The 22,577-nt window shown below is 41.4% G+C and overlaps 4 protein-coding genes across 7 annotated transcripts; 2 read left to right on the forward strand and 2 right to left on the reverse strand.

The window, feature by feature from the left end:
* Positions 1 to 30: 30 nt before the first annotated feature.
* On the reverse strand, positions 31 to 5,089 carry LOC110973478 (uncharacterized). Of its 2 annotated transcripts, none has more exons than XM_087148056.1 (10): positions 4,928 to 5,089; positions 3,878 to 3,995; positions 3,503 to 3,614; positions 3,172 to 3,273; positions 2,795 to 2,964; positions 2,050 to 2,246; positions 1,675 to 1,870; positions 1,432 to 1,574; positions 874 to 1,042; positions 31 to 518 (listed from the first exon to the last, which is right to left on the reverse strand). In XM_087148056.1, the coding sequence occupies exons 1-10, from the start codon at positions 4,996 to 4,998 to the stop codon at positions 450 to 452; spliced, it is 1,347 nt and encodes a 448-aa protein (XP_087004182.1). In that variant the 5' UTR covers positions 4,999 to 5,089; the 3' UTR covers positions 31 to 449. The 2 variants fall into 2 exon arrangements, with proteins under 2 accessions (XP_087004182.1, XP_087004183.1); XM_087148057.1 differs by lacking the exon at positions 4,928 to 5,089 and adding an exon at positions 4,615 to 4,727.
* A 568-nt stretch (positions 5,090 to 5,657) lies between these two features.
* Positions 5,658 to 11,150, reverse strand: LOC110973423 (chondroitin polymerizing factor 2, non-catalytic subunit-like). Its single transcript, XM_022224263.2, has 3 exons — positions 10,172 to 11,150; positions 8,585 to 8,730; positions 5,658 to 8,355 (listed from the first exon to the last, which is right to left on the reverse strand). Exons 1-3 carry the CDS (start codon positions 10,875 to 10,877, stop codon positions 6,904 to 6,906), a joined length of 2,304 nt encoding a protein of 767 aa, XP_022079955.2. The 5' UTR covers positions 10,878 to 11,150; the 3' UTR covers positions 5,658 to 6,903.
* A 197-nt stretch (positions 11,151 to 11,347) lies between these two features.
* LOC110973424 (26S proteasome regulatory subunit 8) lies at positions 11,348 to 16,325 on the forward strand. Its single transcript, XM_022224264.2, has 10 exons — positions 11,348 to 11,502; positions 12,208 to 12,364; positions 12,890 to 12,987; positions 13,096 to 13,221; positions 13,459 to 13,620; positions 13,749 to 13,912; positions 14,078 to 14,231; positions 14,670 to 14,879; positions 15,089 to 15,175; positions 15,395 to 16,325. The coding sequence occupies exons 1-10, from the start codon at positions 11,470 to 11,472 to the stop codon at positions 15,446 to 15,448; spliced, it is 1,245 nt and encodes a 414-aa protein (XP_022079956.1). The 5' UTR covers positions 11,348 to 11,469; the 3' UTR covers positions 15,449 to 16,325.
* A 454-nt stretch (positions 16,326 to 16,779) lies between these two features.
* LOC110973360 (ferric reductase SjCytb561-like) lies at positions 16,780 to 22,473 on the forward strand. 3 transcript variants are annotated; one of them, XM_022224107.2, is made up of 5 exons: positions 16,780 to 17,193; positions 18,025 to 18,221; positions 18,565 to 18,782; positions 18,905 to 19,068; positions 19,309 to 22,473. In XM_022224107.2, exons 2-5 carry the CDS (start codon positions 18,050 to 18,052, stop codon positions 19,562 to 19,564), a joined length of 810 nt encoding a protein of 269 aa, XP_022079799.2. In that variant the 5' UTR covers positions 16,780 to 17,193; positions 18,025 to 18,049; the 3' UTR covers positions 19,565 to 22,473. The 3 variants fall into 3 exon arrangements, with proteins under 3 accessions (XP_022079799.2, XP_022079798.2, XP_022079800.2); XM_022224106.2 differs by lacking the exon at positions 16,780 to 17,193 and adding an exon at positions 17,534 to 17,827; XM_022224108.2 differs by lacking the exon at positions 16,780 to 17,193 and adding an exon at positions 17,534 to 17,754.
* The last annotated feature ends 104 nt before the right edge of the window (positions 22,474 to 22,577 follow it).

Raw genomic sequence — 22,577 nt, forward strand, 5'->3', positions numbered from 1 at the left:
TGGCAAAAAGATGCATACAAATGACAAGTCTATCAGTGATTATTTTTATTCTCAAAAAAGAAAACCAAAACACGAAACTGTTTACAGAAAACGTCATACATAGTAATGACAAATTTAGGTCAGGCAAATTAGCTAAGCACTCAACAAAGCATCATTGTTACATGTACTGTGTTCTTTCAATGGTGTTTATAAAAAAACCATGATTAAACAAACCTTTATCCCCCCTACCGATCGAGGACATGCAACCAGAAATCATTCACAAATACAGTGCAGTATGTGTTAGTTTGCTGTACTTGACTTTTAACAAGTACATGTATAAAACAGTTTTAATGTGGTCATCAAACGAAGGGCCCAAGCTCAGCTCTTGTCAGAAAGCCAAATAGCGCCCTCAGTAGTTTCACAAAAGAGTCAATGGGTTCAAATAATGTTTTGGTCGGTCAGGCTAACAGCTACATGTCTTGGGTGGCATCTTTAAGGAACTCCAACCAGTCAGAAATCTTTGGCTCTTCACAAGAGGGCTGTAAGTGACAAAAATAAACACATTATTTAAAAACAAGTGGACAAAGTTTTGAAAAGCCAACCTAGAACTCTGAAATTGGCCACAACTGACAAACACACCCAAAAAAATCAACAATGGTAAGGACATATTAGCCACAACTGATGGGTTGAAATGGACAAAAGGTGAAACTGGTCTGACAGTCACAAGACAAACAACCAGCAGCCTAGGAGTGAATATAAACAGAGCATTTCAATGCCTAACGTGTATTCATGTTGATGATTTATCTGGAAATCGGATTACGTATAACTGTACAAGTTTAAGGACACGTACACGAAGGAATAACAAATTGAGAGATATTGAGTATATTCACCGACCTTCAATTCTTGAATGGGTGGGTGCTGTTTCACCCCTTCAAGCGATTTCAACTGGACCATAGTTCTCCCCTGAGGTCCGGTAGTTAAGGACAAGGTGCAAACAATCTGGGCACTGTCACCAAATATAACGCGTAGTATGCCCTCTTCCGACACCCAGTCTATGGCGTACCTGGAAGCAAACAGAGAGTGAAAATGGATTTCTTAGAAATCTTGTTGCCGAGGAGGATGTTGCATCATTACAATGCTCCCGGTATTCAAATTTCAACACACCAACCACTTTTTTAATGTGCCGTTTTCAACTCAAGTCCCAAAGTAAGAAAAATTACGACGAAATTGGAGAAATGTAAAGTTTGCCATTAAAATTACTCTTGTTTTGCCAGTAAATTCACATGAAGTTTGAAAAAGGATGAATATAACTCAGGGCAAGATCAAAATTGCAAAAACGCTTTGAATAAAATGTTCAAGACCTGGAATTTTCTTCTTTTTTTTAACTCCCTTTTGCTGCACCTGTACTTTCAAAATTCCCCTAAAATTGATGGGTTCTTCTAATAAACTCACTGATGCCGGAGGAGTTCCACTTCCATGTAGAGGGGGGCGTGGGTTTTTAGTCTTTTCATCACTGATGAGACCAGAAAGACCGCATCGTTTCTCCTGACAGCCTCCTCTACAAGGTCCGATATATCAAGTGTATCGATGTCAATCTGGTCACATGGATGAGGAATAAAATGGTGAAATGTCAAATTTTTTCTTAGACTATTCCAAAAGTTTCATAAAACTTGAACAAAAACCATGATACCTTACCTTGGCAGCTTCGAGCTGCCTGGATGACCAAGGGTTCTTGGCTTCCTTGAAGTGTAAGGCTAGCAAAGCCGTCATACTCTCCTTGTTGCCTAGGTAACTGTCATCAGTCGAGAGCTCCAGGGTCCAGCAGTTCTCGTCAAGAGATCGCTCAGATACCCCCGTCAGCTGCTTCAACATTTTAGATGCTGATTCACACCTGGAAGCCATGGTTGAAAAAGGCTTTTTTTCTTAACTTCGCTTCCCCAACTCATGATCAGGGCTTCTGCCTCATCACAAAATTAAGCAAACACAGAGCTAATCTGGGGACTTCAGTGTTGGTGATCAAATTTTAACAACTGACAGTACAGCATTTAGACAGTAACCCAAACCACTCACCATTTCATCTTGTCGACAAGCTGCTGTTCCCTGCTCTCTTTCTCGGCCCTATATTCTGACACTGTCTCCATGACTGCCTTGGTGTCTTCCATCAGTGACTCCTTCTCTTTGTGCAGGTTTTCTGTACCCTCTTTCATATGTCTCACCACTGGCTGACAGTGTGCCAAGAAGTCTTTTGCTGCTTTAAGGCCCTCATCCTGGGTGAAATGCATCTCATCAGTTAGACATAAATTAACCTCCCATTCAATGTACAGCTTGATTTCCAGAGCCTTTCTTTAGTTTCTTAGTATTGATTTTAACTGCGGTACATGTAGGTTTTATTTATTTCTTATTTATTTATTCATTCATTTAATTATGTATTTCTTTATTTATACTTGTACTGGTGTACAGCGCCTGGGAGCAGCTTGATGGATTGGGCGCTTTGTAAATGTCAATTATTATCATTATTATTTCTTCTCAGGTTTTCCACCACGCACCAAAATAACAATTTCAAACATTTGTTCCTGAGGTTTGTAAAGTTTCCTCCAGATGTATAAATATTATCAAATGCATACTCACAAAATAAAACTGAAGATTAGCACAAAAGTGAAGAAAAAACCTCTGAACAGATTTCAAAGGGGTATTGCAGATTTCATATTTATTTGAAAAGGACTTTCTCAAGAGTCCTAAGTTTTGCACGCAATGGAAACTGTCCAGTAGAATAATAATGTTTTTAGACTGCAGCCTATACCCTCCTACATCTGACCTGTTTGGTGTACTCAGCTTGGAAGTTCTCTAGTGTCACCCCGCTGCCTTCAAGCTCTGCCAATGCACCACTTCTCGTTCTCACAAGTTGCTCAACCTCAACTGCCCTATCTTCGGTCTCCTTGATCATCTTCTCAAACGATACCAGCTTGGCGTTTAATGTTTCCTGACCTTTAGAAGTACCAAAAAATATGAGGCTACTAGCTTTCTGCATTTTCTATGGACACGTGCATTATTTTCAAGCTGTAGCCAAGTCATTTGGACACGGCTCAAGAAGTCTTTGGCAAAATAGTATCAGTGCATGGTAGCCTATGACTCACTACACAATCGTTCTACAACTAACATCTAGTGTAGGTAACCATTTTTCTTGCAGCTCACAATTCTGCACGGACTTCATCAAGTCCTGAATATGTTCTTCAAGATCTTCTGTCTTTGCCTTCGCTTCCTTGAGCTGTCGACGGATCTTTTTAGATTCCTCGTCTGGAAAACAAGTTCATTTTGAAAAAAAAAGCTGTATCAAGTTGTAAAATGAGTGAACATGATGAGTGTGTAAGTTTATGAAGTCTGATTTTAGAAATCAAAGCAACCAAACGATGTGGATGGTTTCCTACCCCTAGAACTGTGGGGCTTGTCGTCCTCGTGGACGACGAACCCCAGAGCATTAGGGGCAGAGAGTTTTCAGGGTGTTCTTCTCCAATCTCCATCTCACCACAAGATGCCACAGAGGGCCACCGGTCCTTCGGAACATTCTCCAAGTAGTCCAGCAGCTTAATGTGCGCCTGAAGATGGACAAAGGCAAACTTCAACTTCTTAAATTCATCCTGTCATGAAAAAGAAAGACAATTGCAAAAAACATCAATATTACCAGGGCAACTAAAACAGCTAATTAACCAGCTGACAAAAGGAATCCAATTAATTTCTCAAACCCAACATCCAGCACACACCATGATGCACACAAAATAATGTGATGCCTATGATACTATGGTCACAAGACATTTGGGTGTGCATTTATCGACAAAACAATTAGGTGAATTAAAGATTAAGAATGATTATATTTTGGCTCCAAGACAAATTAAGTATTTACCACAACTTGCTGACATTCTATCTTGAGGTAATGTGGCTGGTCATCATCCTGTGAGTCATCTTCCGTCTTGACTTTCTTAGGAAGAATGTTAGCATGGTCCTTCAGCTCTAACAAAACTCTGACACAAAACAGGAATAGATGACTATGTAACGGGACAATGTATCAGTCTGATTATGTAGAAATACATTATGGGAAGGCAAGTCTCATGGCTTGTCAAGATGGCTCCTGTGAATTGATTACACACTGGAATGAAATAATGTGATTGTTGTTGATTGTAATTATTGAGCCCCCGCTGATGTCTCTCAGTGTCTCTCATTCCCCATATCGCAATTGCCATACGAACCTGTGGTGACGGTATACCCCCACTGGAATACTGCACCGTTATAACTGAACAGACTAGATCATCACCATGTTCATCATGACAGGCATGATGTAGATTCCTGCTCATTTGACACGACTTTCTTGGTTTGCCATCAACATATCTACCTCAATGTTTGTGGACATTTCGGTCACGTCATATGTCCATCCCATCATATAACGTTTGTCCTACATGACCAACATGTACATGGCCTAGAAACGTTACTGGCAAATGAACTGAATTCAACAAAAACGAAGTGGCTATCGTTACGGCAGCCGTAATGCATCTCCCATTTTCTATCATTACAGCACTGAAGTGCACAAGTGCGATGACGTACGCCTACCTGATCATCACGACAGTTTATATATTTTAAAATTACCTGGATCGCTGAACGCTTGTGGCCGAGTGGTCAAGGTGGAAGGTTTGGAACCACTGGTGTGTGTGTGAGTACATGGAGGAGTGTGTTCCTTCCTCCATGGTGAGTACGAGTTCGAATCCGCGCTTGCGCAGTTGCAGTGCCGTAACTATAGAAAATGGGAGATGCGTTACGGCTGCCGTAACAACAGCCAAGGCGCAACAAAAAAGCAGAGACCGAAACAGTTATTGGACATGATGATACTGAATAGAAATTCTAGTTCTACCCAAAGCTAGTTATCAAGCTGAAATCTTTAACAGCAATATTCCTCCCTCACCTCTTCTGGTTCTTTAAAGAGAACCCACTGTCACCTGTGGCAGATATTTCTGGTGTTGGAATCTCTTCCATTCCGTTGCTTTTCTCTGTTGTTTTTGACACCTTTGAAATCGAAATGGCCGCGCCCGCAATCACTGTACATGGTGTACGATAACGGCCGGCAAAATACATAAACAATAACATCAAGAGGTAGCCGCGTACCAGTGAACTGTGTATTTTGATAAGCGCCCTCATGTGATGTCATGAGATGGGAGAGGAATCACAGATGACTTCTTGAATTTTAGGCCGACTGCACCCAGAATTTTCAAAACTCTCTAAAAAAAATCACACTCGACAACTGTAACCCACCACTAGGAATGCTAACCTAACTGACGACATTCTTCGAGGGTCTGTACTCTGCATCCTGAGCATCCACGTCTGATAAGAAAATCATTAGGAATATTCCCCCCCCCCGATCAATGTTTTTACAAAATTGTCAAATTCCATCACTGACTGACACAACCACAAGTGTTATTATTGAAAGTCTATAGACAGCAGATATTGTACAAAAAGCACTTATACAGTGCTGAGCCTAAGGTGGCCAACATCAATTGATTGGACAGTGTGGCAGTCCAGAAAAAAAATCTGTTTAACAGCCTTCAAATCAAGTTTCAATGGAGAAAAAGTGTGATGGTCAACACCTCAACTCAGACTCTAAAACTACATCTGAAAAAAAATGAATAAACATGTGGTTCAAGTGAATAAGTTATTTATTCTTTTCAACAAATGGAATATTAAAAAATAAGCATGAACTAAAAATCCTTGAAACTTTTGAGATACATGTGCAGTAATATTGCTGGAGTACGTGCTAAATGTGCTGTGTACATTTGCTTGATGTGTATGAGCAAATTCTCATGTTATTTAGTTAAGTATTTTGCTAGAAAATTCCTCAATGGAACAATATACCCTGCTCTTTTCTCAAGTACATGCTTTAAAAATAAATACATCATTTGGACTGTGATAACCATAAAATAAAGAACAAAGAATTTGTTTGGATACGTCAAAACTATGAACTGAAGTAAGCTGTACATATAAAGTTCGACAGATCCTTGGCATGTTAATATTTGTATATTTGCATAGCAAGCTGTTGAAATTGACTCTTTCCTGTAATGTCAATCTTCATTCCTGCAAAATTTTTAGGTACAAACTTTTACTATCAGCAATGATCAACTAAAACACACTACGTTTATAAAAAAAATGGGTCTTCTTAAAGATCAATATCTCTCAATTATTGAGTGAATTATTAATTAGTAATTGAATTATTGTCTTATGCAAATTGGAATTACATGTACATGTATTTATATCTTGAAAATCTGTACACACGACTGAATAAGAGAAATAAATCTATTCTAGCTGTTAGCAAAGTGTGGCCTCTATTTATGCAGCATTCAAGGATATTCATGATTTATTTCTTGTCGGTGTTTAAAACTGTTATATTTTTTAACACAGTAAAATACATGGGGCGTTTCTGGTCTCTGGTATTAAGGTATTCTTAAACGATTCAGCCTCGCTCAACGGAAAAATACTTTGAGTCAAGATTTCACATTTATAGTGCCTCAACTTATGACCAATATTAAAAGTGTATTCATTAAAACTGCATTTGTGACCAATATTAAAAGTGTATTCATGGATCATCAACAGCTGATCCATTTCCTGATATGTAAATATGCTTATTAATGTTAATATCATAACCCTGCTTCAACTGGTGCTGACCTATAAAATTCATGTAAATGGTGCAGCACCACAATGCATTGCTTTTTTAAATGAGACAGGACGTTTTTCTTTTAAGCACACATTGTAAGAACATCTTCAACTTGTTAAACTCTCTTCTGAAATTGCTCACTAGCCACGCATTTGCAAGGACTCAGAGACCAAGGCATGATGACCATGAATGTAAATTCAAGCAACCTGAACTAGCAAAGCCAATCTGAGTTTGCTTCAAGTATTTACTTTCTCAGTGGCTAGCTTTTGCTGCTGTTCGAGGACCAGCATCGCCAGCTGCGATTTGGAAGCAAGTCCCTCCGCCCGCCCCTCCAAACATCTCTGGTACTGTTCCTCCTTTAGGGAGGGTTGGCAGATCCGTAGATGGTAGTGCAGCTTCAGGGCTGGGTCTACAGCTCGGAAGGTATGCAGTTTCGTGCTAAGGAACATCTCAAAGAGGTCCAGATCTGACTGGATGTGGTCTGTTTCACTTCCTGGGTGTTTCTCATCCCACAGTTTCCTGGCGTTCATGTAGTCCGAGTTGTAAAAGCTGGCGTGCTCAAAGAGGTACGTGTCAAAGTGTCCGGCGGTTTTGGAAATGTCAATGCGGTTTGGGTTGGGTGAGTCGGTGTAGATGATCTTGGGGTCGTACTGAGAAAAGGGGATGGGGAAAAACACCTGCCAACCGGCGATGGTGTTCATGCGGACACGGTTGAGGAACTCAGCGACAAGCTCCATGTAGGCGTTAGTGAAAAGGAAGAGAGTGTCTGAGGCAAACTTCTTGGAGACCACATCCATGATGGCGATGGGAGAGGGTAAGCTGGTCTTCACACTTATCCAGGACAGATGTGAGCCGGGGTACTTGCGCTCCAGGTAGGAAACGTAGCCCTTATTCACACTGTAGATATCCTCAGAAGCCATTGACAGTGCCTCTGTCGGCGTATAAATAAAAATCAGCATGACGGCCGATTTGTCCCGGGTCTCTAGACAGGTTCGGGCGTAATTGTCCAAGAAGGTTCGGACGTGTTCTTGGCTGCCAGACACAACGGGTACAATGATGGTCACCTGGGTGTATTCAGTGACGTAGGGCATGAAGACTATCTCTGCTTTGTTGAGGGGTCTGAGGAGGTGGACTCGCTTCAGGACTTCTCGCTTGTCGCCGTGGAGCTTGAGCTCCATATCAAGGGTGTACTCCATCCCACGATTGGGATCGAATCGCCGGTATCCATTCAGCAGCCTGCCAAGCATGTAGATATTCCCATGGAGCTCATTCAAGCGTGCCATGGTTGTGGTGAGGATCTCGTCGATGTCCTGCTTGTTTGCGCCAATCAGGGGAGATTTGGGTTCTGAATCATCCAATCCATAAATGTGCGTCATTGAGAAGTACTCCCATGCCATGACATCAAATCGTGATGCCGGTTTGTAAGGACTTTTTAATCCCACCGGCCAGGTAACTTTGGCCTTCCCCCCTGGTGCAAACTCACTGATTTCTTCGATGTTTTGCTGGAGGTCTGAGATCTGCTTCAGCGTTTGACTCAGCGATTGCTCCGAGAAGTACTTGTGTAGCTTGTACATGGTGCGTGTGTCCATCACGTGGTAAATTGTTAAGGCCTTCTGGAAATCAACATCATTTTTCTCCTTGTCTGTCAAAACCTTGTCTTGAAAATCATAGGCGTAAAACGTTGAGCCCTACAACACAAAATAACAGAGGTCAGAATCAATTTGAAGGAACTTAAGCATGGATCTGTTTGGGGACAATAAAAATGCGATACACGGCATTTATAACTTATTGAGTGTTGTCAGCTGAGATTTTAATATGCAAGATAACATGCTTGGCTAAACCGTGAACCTAGAAAATCAATGAAATAGTGCCCTGTTTGGAAATGGAACTGATTTTGAATTGAATGAACTTCATCACCTCATAATTGGTGGAACACCGTGTGTTGGTGTGGTCCTGAATGCATCGTCCAAACTCAAGATCAGGGACGTTATTCCAGGATTTCCGCATGCAGTCCTCCCAATATGGTCCAACCTTTTCAAGTAGATTCCTAGACAGCATGTACCCTGAAACATTCAACAACCGATAAATGGTAGCATAAATAACAGATTCTCTCGGGGTCCATCTCAACAAGAATTTCAAAATTTCAATACAAATGTATGTTCTCAATTCATGCTTCATGATAAATTGTCAGAAAGAGTTCCATATCCCACCGTTTATCTTCCTTAAAATGACTTTAAAACTACCAAAAGAGTAAATCTGATGATGAAATACTATTTTGGAGGGAAATATTTCAAGTTTTATTTAAAAACACTGATTACTTTTGCTTCTTGCTGTTACATGTACACTTTGTGTATACAAGGTCTAAGGTGGTGGCCAGATATGGAGGTCCGTGCAAATGACCTTTTACCCACAGCAAAGCACTTCACCACAATAGCTGGACTAGCCCCCATCCCTATCACATAGTGACCGGTAGCTGGCTGCGGCATAATGTGAGTGATTACATGTAGTCCTGTTGATTTGGATGCCGAATATTTAAATTTTTGTCAGACCAATTACGCTGCAGCAAGAAGCGAATAAAACACAGGTACCTATTCTTGGTACGCATCTATCGATCACAGTAAGGGAACACATTTTTCAATGATTTTCATCGATAAATATTTTACCGCAACTTATTTCAAATCAGTGGTTACTGTGTTAAATTTTAGATAAATGAACAGTGAATGGTGAAGTTTTTTTGATAATGAAGAAGAAAAAGCAAAATATTCTATCAGCTCTTGCTTGATTTGTGCATTGAGTTGGCATCATTTCCTCATTTACACTCGGCAGGATTCTACCCAATTCATTACTCGCTACCGGTCCCTACGCTCCGAGGACGTCTGTAAGATGTCTGAAGACTACATACAGGACAGGAACCAGTTTACACAATAGCCTCCACATTGAGTCCTATCCTAATCCCCCCTTAACTAAGAGCTACCAAGCTCCGCCCCTCCATTATCCTGTCCAGTTTTCAGGACGAGTTCCATACACATGTATGTAGACATTAGGCCGTACTAATTTTTCTCGACAGTGGTGTATCGATCATCCGAAAGTGATAACATATCCCAAAGAGTCAAATCTGCAAGGAAAATATTGAATTGGAGTCAACTCAGTCCCAGGTCAACTCGGTCTATGTGATTAAAAAAATGAACATGGTAAATTGTGTGGTAGATCTTGAGCAGGGACTGGACCGTGATGCTGTGAACACTGCAATTAATGTTGTCCGGTAAACATGTTGCCGAGAGCTTGGTGCCAGCAGGGAAAACATAAATAATGCCATGTTAATCCGAGTTGACTTGAAACGGAGTTGACTTGAGACCACATTGACTCGGGCGGAGTTGGTTTCAGACCAAGTTGACCTGCACCCAAAGTATCGAAGCAATCACACAGAAAGTAGTAAGAATTTTTCAGAGCTGTCCATGTACACATCCATGTATGGAACCCTTTCCCAGTTTCCTTCTAACGGACCTGCATCCCTGCTACAAAATGTGACATCCATCTCCGCTTCATGAATCGGAACTCCCATGTACAAGTCTCTTCCGACACTCATGTGGGCCAAGAACTCTGAGAAGACCTCGCCATAGATGTACGTATCATCTTGGATGACTAAGAACCAGTCGTAGTCGCTGCCATGGTGCTCGTAGATATATTTCCAAATTTGGAACATCCTAACGTTGACCTGTTCTCCCGGGAATGCAATAACTGTTATACCATTTGGTGATTGCTCTGTGTTAATCTTGGTGAAAAACACTAACTTATTCACAAAATGGCTGAGTGTCTTATTGATTCCGACCGTTGTCGACTCCAAATCTATCTCCTCTCGTGAGACCATCACACCCACAAACAACTTCTCTTTGATCTGGAGCTCAGACGAGATGTATCGCATTCGAATAAGTCGCTGCCGATCAATGTCTTTTTTCACAATTGGCTTATTCGCTGTCATCAGCACCGGTTCAAAATCTTCATCATTCAACTGGTTGCCGTTCTCGTCAGTTCCGTAATCTATCATGTCGACTGCACTCGTTTTTCTCTTTGTCCCCACATGTACGTAACTGTCAAGGCCACAGCCAGTTTCTAGAGGTATACAGAGAAAGCTCAGGACAGCTCCAGCAACAATTCCACATGCTATGTAGATCACGGTGCGTGATCGGCTCATTGGTCGGTTTCTTGCCATGATTTGAGTGAACTTTGCCGGTATTTAAATTCCTGTACTAGATCAAGCAAGGGATAGATCATTATCTGATTATGATGCAAAGCAATGAGTTATGACTGTAAGCACTTGTTCTTCGTAGCTCTCCATTTCCGTTTACACATGAGTAGTAAAAAGTGGCATTTCGTAAATGCCTATTTCTTGAAATCAATCAAGCGTCTTCCTTCCGTCTGTGTGCCTAGCGCCTCAGCTCAGCTCTAGGTAGCTAGCTGCATGTACAAAATCATAGATGGCGCATATCAACCTTATCCCCAGATCCTACAACTTTAATGCACAACGTAAGGAAAGTTTGTGAGTTGAGGTCGGTTGACATGAGAACGTGGTTGAGCCATGCGCGTTTTGTCTAGACAGAAATACCCCCTAACTATGCAAATTTATCCAAATATCTAAATTGTTGACAAAGCGTTCACTTGCTGTTTAAAAAGAAACTACTTTATCAATGCATTTACTTTCTTAGTTTTTCATCTTTAATTAACTGCTTAAAAGAAAATGTACGCGTTGACATATCATCCTTCCTCAAAATAATAATCTCACTGACTACTTTTTCAATCCCATAATGCATTTCCCTTACAACATGGCGACTACGGAGGTGAGAAAGAAAATCGCAATTTCTTTTTAGCTATTGATCCATTCCTTTTTTAAGAGAGAAAATAAGGTAACTGGGGTTTATCAAATTTCCTCCCGTCGTTTGATGCAGGTAATAATTGCTAGATTCGTACTGGTTGATATTTTTCCCTTTGACATGAAAAATTTTCCTATTCATGCCAATCATCATTCATGCCATTGGCATTGCTTTACGCGCCGCACGTTTGTTTTTGCTTTGTCATCTTTTCCTAATCTTACCTCTATGGTCGTACATCATATCATAACGTGATATATTTATTTATATTTTGTGTATTTTATTCCCCTGTCATGCCAGCAAGGCATTTTTTGCTGGGCCTAGAGCTCTTATAATTATTTTGCATTAATAATTTTTCTTTTGTTTTATGAGTGATCATGGTGATCAGTATTTTGTTTTATTTGGAGTTGTTGGCTGGACTTTTTTTTGGTTTAGCTTTTTGTCTTCTTATCAAATAAACATATTGCGTCATTAATCATGTAGAATTAACAGGCATTTTAGAAAGCACCTAAGAATTTAACTTATAACGATGGAATGAGAAATAAGTTTTCCTCAATTCCATATACATTTTCATGTTTTCAATGAACTCAATGAAGTGACGTTTCTACTGCTCAAAAAAAGAACATGTCTCACATTTTTCAAGCACAAAGTGACCTTTCTCTGTTTTAATTGCAGATGGAAGTTGACAATGGTGCCAAAGGGGATGGACCAAAGGGAGAAGGAATCCGGAAGTACTACATGACAAAGATTGATGAATTGCAGATGGTGGTCACAGAGAAAAGCCAGAACCTGAGGAGATTAGAGGCACAGCGTAATGAACTCAATGCTAAGGGTGAGAAAGGAAAGAACTCCATACATAAACAGATGCCACTGACTTGTCCCTGCAGTGACCTATTAGTGATCTTAAAGCAATAAAATATCCTCAAAGGTCAAAGTTTAGTAATGAAAATATTGAGATATTCCCATAGAAAACACTGAGAAATTTTCAGACTAGTCTGATAGAGTTTTTGCGCAGGGTGTCAGCTAGCATCCATATGTGGCATTTTGTCCTTGAATAGGCTTGAGAAGCCTGTGAAGGAAGGTGTCATGATTTAATAGCGTGTAATAATTATCTCTTTTTCATGTTTTATGTTTGGTTTTGATGATGGAATACCCCAGCAGAAGCTAAAAGCTTTGCCAACAGCTCTAAATAAAATGCCACTTTAAAAAATAAATAAGTAAACAAACAGCCCAACAACCCAACAAAGCAAACAGCCCAACACACCAACAAACAAACAAACAAAAAGCCTGTCTATAAATGTAACATTAAATGGTTTGATTCATATGTTACTGATTTTTATAATACTTGCTTTCACAGTGCGCATGTTGCGTGAGGAACTACAACTTCTCCAGGAACAAGGGTCTCATGTTGGAGAAGTAGTTAAAGCCATGGACAAGAAGAAAGTCCTTGTCAAGGTTAGTCTCCGGATCAGATGTTTATCCAGGCATAGTTCGGATTTCAGTGTGATGGCAAGTTCGAAATTTGACTTTTTTTTTCAAATTTTGTGCTTTATTTTTGACCAGGTACACCCAGAGGGGAAGTTTGTGGTGGACATTGATAAAGCCATCGACATCAATGATGTACAGCCAAACTGCAGGGTAGCACTGCGCAATGACAGCCACACTCTCCATAAAATACTGCCAAACAAGGTTTGCAATCACCAAGCATTTCTCAGAGATAAACTTAATTATGACTTCCAGTACATTTAAATTGATGCTAACGACCTGCTTTTGAATTGAGTCCTCCGTCTTTTTGCAAAGTGAGATCAGTTAACATTTTTTTTCCGGTTTCCTGAGCTCACAAATGGATCAGCTACCTGAGTTTAAAAAAAATCTCAGTGCCGTACTTAAAAAGTGATTTCCACGGTTGGTTCCCTCACCCAACAGGTGGATCCCCTGGTCAGTCTGATGATGGTGGAGAAGGTACCAGACTCTACCTACGAGATGGTCGGAGGTCTGGACAAACAGATCAAGGAGATCAAAGAAGTCATTGAACTTCCAGTCAAGCATCCCGAATTGTTTGATGCTCTTGGCATTGCCCAACCAAAGGCGAGTGGCTTCTGATTCCTTCTGATTGAGCCAGAGTTCATGAATGAATTGCAGGTTTCCTTGACTGATAACAGTGAACGATTTTTATTCTCCACAAAGTGAGCTTCTTTTTTGTTATGTTTCTGCAGGGAGTGTTGCTCTATGGACCCCCTGGCACAGGTAAAACTTTACTAGCCAGAGCAGTTGCCCATCACACTGAGTGTACGTTCATTCGGGTGTCAGGCTCTGAGCTGGTACAGAAATTCATCGGCGAGGGATCCCGCATGGTCAGGGAACTCTTCGTCATGGCTAGGTATTGCCAGAAATACTCGTTCCTCATCTAATTATGTTTGCATCACCTAAAGGTTGTAAAGAACGTTTGAGAGTTGGGAAAGATTCTAGCTAACAGAGGCTTTCAATATTTGATATTAATGTGACATTATGGTAACCAAGGAAATGTTTGTTTTCTTTATGAAAGAGAGCACGCGCCATCCATCATTTTCATGGACGAGATTGACTCCATCGGGTCAACGCGTATTGAGGGAAGCTCAGGGGGTGACAGCGAGGTCCAGCGCACCATGCTGGAACTGCTAAACCAGCTGGATGGATTTGAAGCAACCAAGAACATCAAGGTGGGCACCAGAATCCTCTCGCTGGGTACCGGTTGATGGATGCTGTGTACTTTGTATATATTTACTGTGCTTTGTAGTGGGGTACCTATTCTTTATAATGGGTACAAAGCTATGGTTACTAGGTACCATGTAGTACACGAAGCTGAAATTGCTTAACCCACTAGACTGGTTCAAGGGTACAAAAATCTTGAGGTGAGAATGCTGGATTCAGTTAGTTTCTTTTGTGCAGAAAGGAGCTCCATGTAAGTATTAAAAGGATATTAAGCACTCAATTGTTGGTAAAATTTTCCGGCTGTTCATATAACCTCATGAACTGTGTTGACATTTGGTATTTTCATCATGTTTCTGAAATATTTAAAAGCTGTAAATCCTAGATAAATGTGAAGTTTGTTTTTCTGATATCTGACAGTTTCATTTATATTCATTTGTATGATCCAGGTGATCATGGCAACTAATCGTATTGATATTCTGGACTCCGCCCTGCTCCGCCCTGGCCGCATCGACCGCAAGATAGAGTTCCCACCCCCCAATGAGGAGGCCCGACTGGACATCCTCAAAATCCACTCCCGGAAGATGAACCTGACGCGGGGCATCAACCTTAGGAAGATCGCCGAGCTCATGCCCGGTGCCTCGGGAGCCGAAGTCAAGGTGGGTGGGGTTAGCTTACGCCCACCAAGACGGGCGGATGGGAAGAAGGCAAGGGAGAGACCCTCGTCATTTCTTCCATGCTGTCTCATGTAAAGCAGTACAGCGTACCTGGATAACTTGGTGTCTTGAACTTACCTCCCCTTAGTAATTGACAGTGTTTGTGGTTAATCTGCAGCCTTCATATCTTTTCTATTGTTATTACTAACTAGGGGGTGTGCACAGAAGCCGGCATGTACGCACTGAGAGAGAGAAGAGTACATGTGACACAAGAAGACTTTGAAATGGCAGTGGCCAAGGTAATATCCCCAGTTCTTGATACGAATCGTCTTTGTCCTTGTCTCTTTTACTGCTAATTTGAGAGGGAAGGAGGGGCATGTCGGGTTGACGGGGGGAGGGGTAGGGATGGGGAACAACGTTAGGGATAGAATAGAAGAAAGCCAGTTTTCATTGTCACCGATATGTTAACAGAAATATTAAAAATGCCATTTCGTCTTTGTTTTTTTTTCCGTTCTCAGGTGATGCAGAAAGACTCGGAGAAGAACATGTCCATCAAGAAGTTCTGGAAATAAAATGCCTGAAAAAAAAATCTGCTCTTCGGAATCAAATGCCCTGGCACAAATGGCTCCGTTGTTAGGGTTATTATAAGTTAAGATTGAAAAGAAAAATAAACAAATTTGACTAGGAAATCCTTGAAGTGAGATTTTCCCCCAGGTTAGATTTTTTAAAAATCAGTGCTATTCACCTCTTTTCCCACAAAGTGAAAAAAGCTCTTTATGAAACATTTTCTGATGGATTTTAGAATAGTATCTGCTCCGAGCGGAACAAAAGAGGGCGTGGGTTGTTTTTTTTTTTTGGTACTCGCCACAGAGGCACGCCATGAGCCCTCAAGTATATGGGTGTACTTCAGCTTTGGGCGCATAGCTTCTTCCAAAAAAAAAAATGAAATCGGCAAGTACTGTTTGTTTATTGATTCCTGTGAAAGTTTGCTTAGTGCTGACTTTTTGTAATTGGAAATTTCGTCTGTATCTCAATAAAGTGACGACCTGCAACTATCGAACAGTTTTGTGTCATATTAGAAACTTCTGTCCATGCCGCATTCATTTAGGATAAAATATCGGTATATGTCTAGTCACTTGTGTCACTCAAAGGTACGATTTTAGCAGCAGGAAACAAGACTGTCGTCCACTTCTTGTACTAATGATATTTTCCCAGGCTTTGAAACGAGTCAACATGAGAAAGGAAGGGTGAAAGTGTACCCTCAAAATGACATTTCACAAACTTCAGAGTTTGGCAAAAGTTAATACATTGTGTTCGCTTCTGTTAAATTGCTAAGAGTTACTTTTGACTTGTCTGAAGTTGTCATAAAATAAATGTATAATCTTTAATGCCGTAAATTTGGCGTGTGCCTGTCATAAAGTGTTCCTAAATAAACCCTTTAACACATAACGCTTCAGTTATGTTCTTTCCTCTGAGTTGTCTTATTACGTTTTTTTTTATCAAAGGTTAAGGGTTCGAACTTTTTTGTGAGGATTCTTCCTTCTCAGAAAGGTGTGTACATGTGCACGCTCACAAAATTGGTTGACGTGCTGTCGTTGACTGATTGTTTCAGCTCAGTTTTAAAGCTTTTCATGGTGAAGGTGGCAAACTAGGTAAAGGGTTTGCGGTAGCACCATGCAAGGATATTGTTTCAACATAGGTCTGTGGTTTCAGTGAGGATGACATACTGCGGCCGGATAAAATGTATTTCTGACATTTAACAGGAAATTCAAAACTACGATGCTCGTGTTTTACCTGATACTCTACTCCCTTTCCACGTATAAAAATGATTTGGTCCAAGAGCTCTTTACTTGGTCCTGGTATGAAAGAGTGATTTATTTCCGACCAAGGTTTTTCTGTACATAAATGTCGTTGGAGGAAGTAGGAGTCAGCCGTGCACTTTGCGGACCGAATCAACAAGACATTTTCGTTTCGAGTGTTCGGGATCGTCCTCCGAGTTGTTAGTGAGGCACGTACACCGCGTGCCACACGATAACCGAAGTGACCCTTTCTTACCCTTGAGGGCAATTTCTGGACCGGTTCCTTGGAAATATGACACTCAAAATAAGCACAGTCTTTTTGCGGCGCTCCCTAGTGTTAAACGTAGAACAAGCTTAGGTGAATTGTGTGACCACTGAGGAAGGAAAACTGCTATCTCCACGTCTGTACGACCAGCAGTTGGACTAAGAGCATCTATGAAGAAAATTCTACAGCTAACTAAAGAGTTTTTCGTCAGAATTTGTAGATCTGTTCGTCGCTGTTTGCCACTCTTGTACAGGTGAGGAATGTCCTCTTAACTTTTGACGTTTTGGTCTGGGCTAGGATGTCTGAAGGCCTAACAAAATGAATTCTCTTCGGTCATGTGTCCACACGTCCATGCTACGCTATACCAAAAGTATGGCTAAACATGTTTACATCTTACTGACTTCTGCACGATACTGGTCCATGAAATTGAAAGATAGCATGTGGTTTCATGGTTGGTTGGTGTCTTTCCTATCTTGTGTCGTCGGATTACACTGGATTAAAGTAATGTGGATTAAAAACCACAGGGAGCCACGTGAGTCATGTTACAAAACTGCAACAAAGAGCAGCTTTGTACTTTTGTGGCTGAAGATTTACAGCGTCTTGAGCAGGCGACATACCCAGACAGAAGTAGCCAGCTCTCGTCGGCGAGTGCATACAAAAATTGAACACAAGTTCTTGCGGGTCCATTTCTGTTACTCCCGCGGCATACATCTTGTGACAGAATCAGTGTATGTGGTGCAGCCTAAGGAGAAGGAATGGGTCACATATGGTGACCATTCCTTGCGTTCTTCACTTCAGTCTTCCAACAAGAGAGGTACTTTCACAACAGGTGGCGGACTTGTTTAGACGGACGCTTCATAGCGGATGAGCTTGTTGAACCGAACTAGGTGAATAGGGGACTTTTTTCACTGTTGAGCTATTCCGTCCTCCTTACTTTCGCGTCAAAAGATGGTGTTGTGTTTGAAACAGTTGCCCGACAATGGTCATAACAAAACATTGAAGCAGCTGGGTTTTTTTGTTCATTTCTTTGATGTAATTACCAATAACTATCTTACTAGACTCGAACTTCCCGTTTCTTTTACAGATAATATTCTTCCTTAGCAACCGCGATGTCGTCGCTTTTCTGGCCACTCGTGGTCCTCTCTCAGCTCTGTGGAATTACCATGCTGGTTACCATGGTTATATGGTTACAACACCACGTGGGAGGGTTTGTGTGGGGTGCTGCCGGTGGATATCATCCATTACTGCTGACTTTATCCCTGGTTTTCCTCTTTGGTGAAGGTATGAGTTTTTCTATGTTCACGCTAGATGGATTTGTTATGATTGTTATTCATTTAGAAATTGGCAAGAATTGTGACCTGTTACACAAGAGAAAGCGGTGTTAATTTTAAGAAAGTACAGTGATTGGTCATTCATTTGCTTGTTTGCTTTGATTGTCTGTTTGTCTTGCACATGAATTTGAATTTAATGACGAAACATTAGATCTTAGTAAAGGCGCCAATTACAATTTGCTTGGAGCCAATCGACACTCCCCTCTGTCACTCCTTCTTGACAAACAGCGACAGTTTATCAGCAGTGACCTTGATGATTTCTATTTGGCGCCCATTTTGTCATTATCTTGCAGCTCTTCTATCATTCCGTGTTTTCAGTCGTTGTGGCCTGCCGTACCTCGCCCAAAAGGCCATGCATGCTACCGTCCACACAGCCATCATTATCCTGTTCATCGCCGGCCTCCGCGCCGCAACCGTTGCCAAAGATGCCCAAGAAAATCCAAGTGCTGTTCACAACTACTCCCTCCACAGTTGGCTCGGCAACTTCACAGTGGTTCTGTTTTGTTTGCAGGTGAGTGCAACTTAACCACAAACATATATGTACATGTACTTGCTGGCTTCTAAAACTAATTTACCCAAGACACACATCTAAATGTTTTCACAACAGTTTGTTACGTGGATTTTTGCTCCCAGTTTGTTGCAGGGTGTGCTTACTACGGTGCCGAGCGATTCCTGAGACAGGACCACCCCTTGAAGACGCACTACCCCAAGATCCACGTTTTCTTTGGCATGTTCATGTTTTCACTCTCCTTAGCGTCCTGTTTGACGGGATTAAGCGAGCTTTCCATTTATGAGATGTGAGTTTTATTTGTTATGTAATTTTTAAACGTTACGATGTCCTGAAGAGTCGAGCATCATTTCAGCTAGTCTTTTGTCACATCTTTGTAGTTACTGATTCTTCTCAAAGGTTCCCTAAAACCATCGATGGAACTGCATTAAACGGTCGATGCTCGAACTTCCTTTGACTGACCATCTCTAAGATTTCACAGCACTCGTTTGAACCCAAGCTCGACTTTCAAATCCATTTCTCTTCTCAGAGCTGAGTACGCGCAGGGAGTCGCATCGGGGAGTGTAGGCAACGTCTACGGTCTCTCTATGGTTCTATTTGGCGGCACGATCGCCTTCATCGTCATGAGACCAGAGTTCAAGAATGACATGACGCAAAACGTCGAATCGCCTCAGCAATGCCGTTCAGACTATCAAGACGTCACACCCAGTGTGCATGTCATCGTCAATGATGACGCCACGGAAGATGGAGACAGATCAAGGATGCAAAGCGAGGATTCTGCTTGAAACAGTTGTCTGTCTTTTTGTACACTACTTTTGTAAAATAATGCTTTATTCAATGTCAGTGTAGATTAATCGAAATAGCCTGTAGGCTATACGGTTTTACTTGGCACAAATGTTTTCGCACAATGACAACAATATGACGATCGTTCTTTCCGGCACATGCACAAATGCTATAATAAAAATAAGAGACCCTTATAACTTGCAGCAGATTGCCTAAGGGAATAAATATGTGTTTGGCCGGTCGTAAGGCGCTTTTCCTAAGTACGTTTTTGGGTGAGTTGTGTACACGATGCATTTCACTTTCACGGACACAAAAATCGACTCCATTAGCGTTAGCACGTGCGCGTTACGTTTGGCCGTCAAAATCGCCCCATGAGCGATTTTGACGGATAACCAAAGTTTGGCGCAAGTGTTGACGCGCATATGGAAAGGTGGCTTTAAACGTGCGTTAAAGACCGGTGTGGCGGTTTCAGCTGTCTCGCGGTCTCAGCGGTCCCCCTTACCAAATATGGTAAAATACGTCATGCCATCTCTGCGCACAACAACGGGAAAGTCGTCCGTTTAATGTCCGGCTATTCTGGGAGACCACTGAGACCGGGAGACAGCTGAGACCGCCACACCGGCATAGGAGAATAGACGCGACTAATGCCCGAGTCGTAGGCGAGGGCATCATCAGCGTTCGCTCTCCTAAGCAAGGTCTTAAACGTTAGTTTAAGACCAGCTAAGCACATATATATTCCCATTCATAAATACCCTTTTATTCAAAGAGTCAACAGAAGTCAACGTGATGGATTTCCAACGATTTTTTTCGAAAATTTTACTTTCATTTTCCCTTACACCCCCGGCCATTTAATGGTAGACATGTATTCCTATCCTGTTGAAAGCTGTCCAAGCCAATCGCACACTCGTTTATTTAATCGCTGGTCGACGTCAGCTGATGGAATTCAAACACGTACACTAAGGAGGGGCTAGGGAACCATGGTTACAGTTTCGTGGACGGGGAACTGAAAGGCGAGATTAAAAACTCAGAACAGTTGTTCATTGCGTTCCTAAGCCAATCAGCACTAGGCTACGAAGAGACAAGATTTCATGAACCAATAAGAAAGATGGTATCATACTCGTTAACAACTTTGGCCATCCAATCAAAACGCCTCAAACAGCCACACATCTAGAGTTGCCCTACACGTTGTACACATATCATATATGTACATGTACATATAGGCCTACTGTATAATATATCCGGAGAGTAAATGCATACTCCTCGCTGAAAAATGAATGTTTTCCTTTAAAGGTTAAGGTCACCCACTTGAATTGTGAATCACAGAAGTTACTAAACCCAGGTTGTATTTGGGCGTAATAAACAACGCTTTCCGAAGTTCGTGTGAAATGCAGACCTTCTCCGAGAGTTGAACGAGCAGTAAAAGTAAGTTGGCTTAATTTATTGCAACGTCGCTTTTTTGCTTTCATTTGACATGCTTATCAGGTTGTTGGTCGTCATGGTTGTAGTGCTGCGGTAACTGCGAGTTTATCCATTATGTACCTAGGATACAAATATATGCTCCATCTAACCTCCAAGATCTATTGATTTGATCAGCGGGCTCCAAGGGCAATTACTTACTGTAGTTTTCTCTTCAGGGTCATGCATGGCCCAGTTGTGAGGGGTGATCGGTGATAGCTGCATATTCAGGAATGATCACAGATCGAACATTCTGCCAGCATCAAACCTAGAGTGTTTTGCTACTGGTAGGATAAGGGAATAAAACAGTAACCAACCGCCACCAACGCCGCAAAAAATAACACAAAAACAAAACTTGACTTCATAAAAGGTGAAGGGATGGTCCATGAAAATTTGTTCACAAGCTTTTATTGAACTCCATGTAAAGGTTTGGCTCTGTCAAACAACATGAACATTTTTACCCTCCATCTAAAATGGAGCTAAAGGTCCCAAAACAAAACTGCCCTCAATAATGTCGTGTACAGATTGTAAATGAACTAGGTAAAGCGCTAGTGTTCAACATCCACTGAATGCATAATTACTGGCTCCAAAAATAATTTACTAATACATGTACGGTACATGTAATAAGACATTTTGTTCAGTTTGTAATGCATGTTTATACATGTATGCACAGTACACATGTAAACAGCATTTTGTTTGGGGTTGATTTGCTCAGTTCAAGCGTGTTGTTGTTTTTTAAATGATGTACGACTTGTGTGTTTATGGACAAGCATATAAGCAAAGCTTTGTTTGATAAATTAACAGTGAGAACATGTAGCCCTGTGGTAAGGACCTTCTGATTATGGTGTCCTGAGTTTGAATCAACCTGGTGGCTACTTGTGATCTTGGGAGAGCCATTTCACCCCTACTTGCCTTAATGGCTGAATTAGCTGCACTGAGCTCTCTACTCCCCGGGAGTAAACATGCAGGCCCGTTCGTTCTTTGCACGCTGCCGTCATGAGGCATGCAACAGGCTCGATCTGGCAGTTTTACGCAATCAATAAAGCCGGTTCGGTGATTCCCATGTATGTTGCTTATAATGTTGTGCGTGCTGCATTAGTTCTTATATCATGCGACTGGACAAAGCGATTCTAACACGATTTTACAGTTTGAGGCTCTGCATGCCTCTGGCAGCAGCGTGCAAAGAGCAAATACAGACGGAGCTGGGATGGTTTATAGATATTTGTGTTCACCTGATGAACATGGGTAATGACTGAGAGGTACAAGTAGACGTAGATGAATTTTTGCAGCACCTTGAGTACCAGTACTGGTAAGTATATATGCATTATTTACAAAATAACAGCTCTAAATAAGTTTGATCTTTTTGGGGCTGGAAGCTGAAATCACAGTCTATTTAATCAAATTAAATGCATCAAGCTTGTTACACATTTTATGGCCACAGAGAAAACAAAAAAGATTACAAGAACATATGGTTCTTCACGATTTCCCCCAAAGATAAACACACACAGTTAAGTCATTTTGCTCTTGGTGTTCATCTACCAACCCTCCAGTGGCGTATCG

The sequence above is a fragment of the Acanthaster planci genome, linkage group LG17 (genome assembly GCF_054643075.1).
Source record: "Acanthaster planci isolate LZ-2023a linkage group LG17, COTS_SCS, whole genome shotgun sequence".
Taxonomy (NCBI): domain Eukaryota; kingdom Metazoa; phylum Echinodermata; class Asteroidea; order Valvatida; family Acanthasteridae; genus Acanthaster; species Acanthaster planci.